Source organism: Poromitra crassiceps, assembly GCF_964638095.1.
Source record: "Poromitra crassiceps genome assembly, chromosome: 1".
NCBI lineage: Eukaryota > Metazoa > Chordata > Actinopteri > Beryciformes > Melamphaidae > Poromitra > Poromitra crassiceps.
In genome coordinates, this window is record NC_139623.1 from 11,930,382 (window position 1) to 11,937,881 (window position 7,500).

A 7,500-nucleotide genomic window follows, 5' to 3' on the forward strand; every position below is an offset into this window, starting at 1 on the left:
AGAAAAAAAGAAAAAAGAAAAGAAAATCAGAATATAGGCCTATTATTATAGTGTAATGTAGATCATATAAACAAACCGGTTTTTATATCGTTTTTGGGTGGAAAAACGTCTTGACAAAAATAGCCGTGTGGAGTCTGGTTTCAAAGTCTTTGCTGTTGGACCTGGAGCTTCTCTTCTCCACTCACACCCATACAAGATGCTTACGCCTAGGTGTGTAAGGACACCGACCCTCACACACCCTCTTTCCTTTGTCCAGAGCTTTGCCTTTGGCGATTCACTGTGACAGCGATCAGGTGGATACATCCACTAACGTCACAGATACGCTCAAACACACACACACACACGCACACACACACACACACGCACACCTGTGCGTGTGTGTGTGTGTATCTGTGTTCCCACACACGTCTGTCTGCAATAAGAACCTGATACCTAGAAGCACCTGCTCCACCTGCTGCACACCTGGTCCTCTAATCAGTGTGCAAGTGTGAAAGGCTGAGGAGCATCATGGCTGTCACACTGTGAACGTGTGAGAGACACAAGAGAAGAGACTTGGATGCTACAGGAGTTTAGTTAGAAATGCATTCGAAATCGTCAATTACACTTGCAAATGTAGGCTATTCACCTTATTCACCACACCCGCTTTTTCTCATTCTGCGTTACACGCAATTGTATTTGTTCTTCCGGTTCAGCGCTAGTTGGCGGCCAATTTCAAAACAAAACGTCACTATAATAATGAATGAAGTTTGGCAACATATAGAAATTAAGCTACACTGCGGCCAACTTCAGTTACATAGCATTACTGCTGCGAGGATTTAACGTTACAAAAGCACGTCGACAGTGTTTTCTCACTGCCAGTAGCCTATCATGCATTCCTTTATAACTGGGAACTGGTAATCTTACGATTTCAAAGGTCATGAGCTGGGACGGTGACGTCACCAGAGCTGGTATTTCCCATTCCAAACTCGTAGGAGCCTCAGCAGCCCCGACCTCAAAAATCCAAGATGGCTGCTCCAGGCAACAACAGTAGTTATAATCGTAGTAATGTTGTTTAGCACTTCTGTTTTGTTTGTGTCTCATTAAATCAGCTGTACACACAGCACTGCATAACATCTATCTGTGTGGACATGAGGCTGCAGTGTTTGTATGCGCAAAATCCCACGAAATGCCATGTTATCAACTGGATCTGACCAATGAACAGTGAACTTCCCAGCTCAAGTTTTCTGCAAATGGAACGCTAACAAAACGGATGTGACGTCATTTAGCCTCAACATCCCATTTGCGATAAAGGAATGCGCCACTACAGTAGGGTTTGACAGAAAGCTAGTCCAGCACAGCCAGCGCTTCCAGTCCTCGCTGCTTGTTAAACATTTCCAAATAGGTCTTATTCTGATAAACTGGTCACATATATGTTACGTTCTCACCTGAAAAATATTAAAACAGTTAGTTTTTTTGCTTGAAAACAGCTTTTTGGCAAGTCTAAAAATGACTATGGTAGGCTACTTCCGTGTCTAAAACCGGAAAGACGATTACAAAATGACGTCATGCAGAAGCGTCCTTGTATGGGCAAAGAATAGGTGAGTAGCCCAAGGTGATGCAGGAAACGTTTTCTCTTATTTTTCTCTTTTTTTACATTCTCAAGTCAGACTCAGAATCTGCACATACATTTGTAGTGGGTAAAATGCCCCCCATCCCCCCCCCCCCCCCCCCCCCCCCACTCTCAGCTTCATCTCCTCCGCCCCGCTCCTCGTCGTCGTCGTCCTCCTCCTCCTCTCCTTCCCTGTCTAACCCCTCCACCCCCTCCTCCCTCTCTGGGGGAGCACTTAACTCTGTGCCTGATCGACCAGCGCACTGCAGAGTGAGTGCCGCTCTTGAACAGCGTTGGCGCTGTTCTCAGTGGCGCTCTGCCACCTCGGCCAGGCATGCAGCGCACTGCCACCACAGAGCTGCCGCACCATCGACCGCCTCACAGTGGCCTGTGCACAAAGGCAGGCATCGATCCCTCCCCGGGAGATGGCGCAGATAGAGAGAGAAGAGAGTGGGAGGATGGAGAGAGAGAAGGGAGAGAGGGAGGATGGAGAGAGAGAGGGGAGAGAGGGAGGATGGAGAGAGAGAGGGGAGAGAGGGAGGATGGAGAGAGAGAGGGGAGAGAGGGAGGATGGTGAGAGAGAGGGGAGAGAGGGAGGAAGGAGAGAGAGAGGGGAGAGAGGGAGGATGGAGAGAGAGAAGGGAGAGAGGGAGGATGGAGAGAGAGAAGGGAGAGAGGGAGGATGGAGAGAGAGAAGGGAGAGAGGGAGGATGGAGAGAGAGAGAAGGGAGAGAGGGAGGATGGAGAGAGAGAGGGGAGAGAGGGAGGATGGAGAGAGAGAGAAGAGAGAGGGAGGATGGAGAGAGAGGGGAGAGAGGGAGGATGGAGAGAGAGAGAAGAGAGGGAGGATGGAGAGAGAGAGGGGAGAGAGGGAGGATGGAGAGAGAGAGGGGAGAGAGGGAGGATGGAGAGGGAGAGGGGAGAGAGGGAGGATGGAGAGAGAGAGAAGGGAGAGAGGGAGGATGGAGAGAGAGAGAAGAGAGGGAGGATGGAGAGAGAGAGAGGGGAGAGAGGGAGGATGGAGAGAGAGAGGGGAGAGAGGGAGGATGGAGAGAGAGAGGGGAGAGAGGGAGGATGGAGAGAGAGAAGAGAGAGGGAGGATGGTGAGAGAGAGGGGAGAGAGAGAGGGGAGAGAGGGAGGCTGGAGAGAGAGAAGAGAGTGGGAGGATGGAGAGAGAGAGGGGAGAGAGGGAGGATGGAGAGAGAGGGGAGAGAGGGAGGATGGAGAGAGAGAAGAGAGTGGGAGGATGGAGAGAGAGAGGGGAGAGAGGGAGGATGGAGAGAGAGGGGAGAGAGGGAGGATGGAGAGAGAGAAGGGAGAGAGGGAGGATGGAGAGAGAGAGGGGAGAGAGGGAGGATGGAGAGAGAGAAGAGAGTGGGAGGATGGAGAGAGAGAGGGGAGAGAGGGAGGATGGAGAGAGAGGGGAGAGAGGGAGGATGGAGAGAGAGAAGGGAGAGAGGGAGGATGGAGAGAGAGAGGGGAGAGAGGGAGGATGGAGAGGGAGAGAGGGAGGATGGAGAGAGAGAGAAGGGAGAGAGGGAGGATGGAGAGAGAGAGAAGAGAGGGAGGATGGAGAGAGAGAGGGGAGAGAGGGAGGATGGAGAGAGAGAGGGGAGAGAGGGAGGATGGAGAGAGAGAGGGGAGAGAGGGAGGATGGAGAGAGAGAGGGGAGAGAGGGAGGATGGAGAGAGAGAAGAGAGAGGGAGGATGGTGAGAGAGAGGGGAGAGAGGGAGGATGGAGAGAGAGGGGAGAGAGGGAGGATGGAGAGAGAGGGGAGAGAGGGAGGATGGAGAGAGAGGGGAGAGAGGGAGGATGGAGAGAGAGGGGAGAGAGGGAGGATGGAGAGAGAGGGGAGAGAGGTCTGAAGGCCATGCTGAAAGGAGGCTGCAGTGACTCTGCAGCAGCAAACACACAACTAACAAAAGAGTCTCATAAACAAAGCAGAAATAAGCTTCAGATAGGGGATACCTCAAACTGGGTCTCCCTGCAACACAGGCTGGTGTGTGTGTGTGGGGTGTGGTGTGTGTGTGTGTGTGTGTGTGTGTGTGTGTGTGTGTGTGCGTGCGCATGCGCATGCGTGCATGTGCGACGTGCACGCACATACACGTGCACAACATGCACACAGTGGCTGGACACCCTGTTCTCTGCAGAATGAGTTAGTGTCACATTAAGCCTGGCATGGGTGCCATTGGAGTTGCTATGGGCAGCAGGGTGTGTGTGCGTCTGTGTGTGTGTGTGTCTGTGTGTGAGTGTGTGTGTGTGTGTGTGTGTGTTCCTAATTTAATTTGGCTGCTCACAGGGCCGAATAATCAGCTAATTGTTGAACACTTTTGTTTCTGTCAATGTCGTAGATAGCAGGAAGCATTTGTGTGTGTCTCTGTGTGTGTTTATATACCTGTGTGTGTGTGTGTGTGTGTGTGTGTGTGTGTGTGTGTGTGTGTGTGTGTGTGCGTGTGTGCGTGTGTGTGTGCGTGCATGTGTGTGTGTGTGTGCGTGCGTGCGTGCATGTGTGTACACAGTGTGCAGGGGGCTTATTAGGTTAGACTGTGTATGGATCTGTAGTGAGTGAGGCAGGTTAAGGCCTGTTAAGAACATGAGCCATACAGGCTAATGAGGTGCAATTCAATAGAAATAGAAGATGTAGCTAATGCTCTTTCCACTGAATGAGCTCTGATGTGTGTGTGTGTGTGTGGGGGGGGGGGGGTGTTCTTTTTCCTAGTGTGTCCTGACTTAATTTTTACAGTGTAATCAAATATTCTCGTAACGTCTCTGTCTGTCTGTCCACAGAGCAAGTCCCCGGCCTGAAGGACTCAAAGCGGGTGGAGGAGCTGCAGAATAAAGTGGTGTGTGTTCTGAGGGACCACCTGGGCTTCAGCCCCTCACCCTCCTCACCCAAGGCCACGCCCCCTCTGAGCCGCGTGCTGGGCGTGAGGGCGGAGCTTCGTTCCCAGAGGACCCAGGGTCTCCAGAGGATCTTCTACCTGAAGCTGGAGGACCTGGTCCCACCCCCGCCCCTGATTGACAGGTTCCTGGACACTCTGCCCTACTGACGACCGGGGCTTAAAACCGCCGACAAGCACACGTCATGTTCCTGTTTGACCTTTGACCCCAGGAGCACGCATACACATCCAGAAGAGAGACTCGCCCCCCCCCCTCTGACGCACGCAGAGCCGAGCGAGAGAGCGCCGATCCAACGCTTTTGACTCAAAAGGACAAACCAATCAAACGCTTTTTCACAAATATCAAAGACAATGACTCAAATGCTTTACCACTTTTTATTTTGTCCTCCTGTCTCACGTTAGGGAAGGCCCGAGGAGGCCGAGGAGGTGGACGACGGGAAAAATGAAATTGACTTTTCACTGTCCCATCTCCGTCCGGGTGGCAGCTCATCTGGCAAAAAGAGAGAACTTGAGGTTTATGAGCGCGGTGTTTATCTGTGTTCTGGCCCGGGAGGGCAGGGGAGGTGTCTGTATGATGTCCCAGCCAAACACAAGCTGCTGTGTATTGTAATGAGAGGGAAGGGGGCGTTTCCTTTGAGAAATGAGAGGGAAGGGGGCGTTTCCTTTGAGAAATGAGAGGGAAGGGGGCGTTTCCTTTGAGAAATGAGAGGGAAGGGGGCGTTTCCTTTGCGAAATGTGTCATCAGAGATGAGACGTAAGCGCGGACGCAGCGGTGCAGTCTGCAAGGCAGGACACAGATAACTCATAAACACTTCGAAGTGGCTGTCGAGTTGTTGGACTCTTGAATCCAAGTGCAATTTCTTAAGTGCTATCTTATAAAAAAAAAAAAAGAATAGACGGAGGAGGAACGATTTCATTTCAAACTCTAAATTATTTGAATACAAAGACTCGTCCTGTACTGTCGTACGAGTAGCTCCAAGAGAGAGAGAGACAGTCTCCGCCCGGCTCTAGAGAGCAGAGGAGATACTGTGCACTAACGATTGATGACTGAGTCACCCAGACTTGAACTTGCTGTAGTATGTTTTTTTTTTTTTTTTTTTTTTACTCATTTTGAAATTAGAGATTCAAGTAGGAATATGGAGGAATGACCTTCATGGACAGAATTGGGCTTTTAAAGCACTTACACCCTGAGAGGGGCTAGAAGCACAGACACACACCCTACCTGCTCCCCCAAGAGAGGAGGGTGCTCGACACATAGCTGTAAGGCCAGGGGTGAAACATTCCGCAGCCGTGCTCTTTTTGTACGTGTTCCTATAGAGTGGAGGCAGTGTGAGCCTGTGGAGGACATGGCTGCATAGCGTCTCTGAGTGTGTACAGTACGCTTAGAGAAGCAGGATCATAATGCATGGTGTGTGTTATAAGCTGTTACGAGCTGCCATAGTCTGTCAAAACAGCTCCACCTGTGTTTGTGTCTCAGACTGCGGCTCTATGGGGATCTCCCTGGGCCATCACCACCACCCACTCACACACTCACGGCGGCCGTTTGAAATATGGAGAGAGAAAAAAGCAAATTCTATAGATATAAATATAAATATATATATATATATATACAAAACTAATATTTTGAAGTGTTTTTAGCTTTTTCAAATATTGTGGTACGAGTTGTGCATTGTTTTTTGAAGAAGAGAAACAAAAAAGACAAAAAGTTGCTGTTTTTTCATTGTCCCTCTGGTTTGAGTTTCCTGTTCGATTATGTTTTTCTTTCTCTTTGGTTCACTGGATTTTCTGTTCAGCACTTTGAAATCATAAACTAGTTCTGATTATTCTGCCTGACTGCGTCCAGTGTTTTCATGATTATTCTGGCTGACTGCGTCCAATGATTATTCTTCCTGACTGCGTCCAGTGATTATTCTGCCTGACTGCGTCCACGTCCAGTGTTTTCATGATTATTCTGCCTGACTGCGTCCAGTGTTTTCATGATTATTCTGCCTGACTGCGTGCAGTGTTTTCATGATTATTCTGCCTGACTGCGTCCAGTGATTATTCTGCCTGACTGCGCCCAGTGTTTTCATGATTATTCTGCCTGACTGCGTCCAGTGATTATTCTGCCTGACTGTGTCCAGTGTTTTCATGATTATTCTCCCTGAATGCGTCCAGTGTTTTCATGATTATTCTGCCTGACTGCATCCAGTGTTTTCATGACTATTCTGCCTGACTGCGTCCAGTGATTATTCTGCCTGACTGCATCCAGTGTTTTCATGACTATTCTGCCTGACTGCGCCCAGTGTTTTCATGATTATTCTGCCTGACTGCGTCCAGTGATTATTCTGCCTGACTGCGCCCAGTGTTTTCATGATTATTCTGCCTGACTGCGTCCAGTGATTATTCTGCCTGACTGCGTCCAGTGTTTTCATGATTATTCTGCCTGACTGCGTCCAGTGTTTTCATGATTATTCTGCCTGACTGCGTCCAGTGTGTTCATGATTATTCTCCCTGACTGCGTCCAGTGTTTTCATGATTATTCTCCCTGACTGACTGCGTCCAGTTTTTTCATGATTATTCTGCCTGACTGCGTCCAGTGTTTTCATGATTATTCTCCCTGACTGCGTCCAGTGTTTTCATGATTATTCTGGCTGACTGCGTCCAATGATTATTCTTCCTGACTGCGTCCAGTGATTATTCTGCCTGACTGACTGCGTCCAGTTTTTTCATGATTATTCTGCCTGACTGCGTCCAGTGTTTTCATGATTATTCTCCCTGACTGCGCCCAGTGTTTTCATGATTATTCTGCCTGACTGTGTCCAGTGTTTTCCATGATTATTCTCCCTGACTGCGTCCAGTGTTTTCATGATTATTCTGCCTGACTGTGTCCAGTGTTTTCATGAATATTCTCCCTGACTGCGTCCAGTGTTTTCATGATTATTCTGCCTGACTGCATCCAGTGTTTTCATGATTATTCTCCCTGACTGCGTCGTTTTTTCATGATTATTCTGCCTGACTGCGTTCAGTG

At 49.4% G+C, this 7,500-nt stretch overlaps 1 protein-coding gene across 1 annotated transcript in view; it reads left to right on the plus strand.

Moving 5' to 3' along the window:
• nr4a3 (nuclear receptor subfamily 4, group A, member 3) overlaps nucleotides 1-6,305 on the plus strand; it is a 30,087-nt gene extending 23,782 nt beyond the window's left edge. Inside the window, exon 7 of the mRNA XM_083649374.1 lies at nucleotides 4,334-6,305. Within this exon, the coding sequence (XP_083505500.1) occupies nucleotides 4,334-4,640 (307 nt within the window). The 3' untranslated portion in view covers nucleotides 4,641-6,305. The remainder of the gene's footprint in view (nucleotides 1-4,333) is intronic.
• Nucleotides 6,306-7,500: the final 1,195 nt, after the last annotated feature.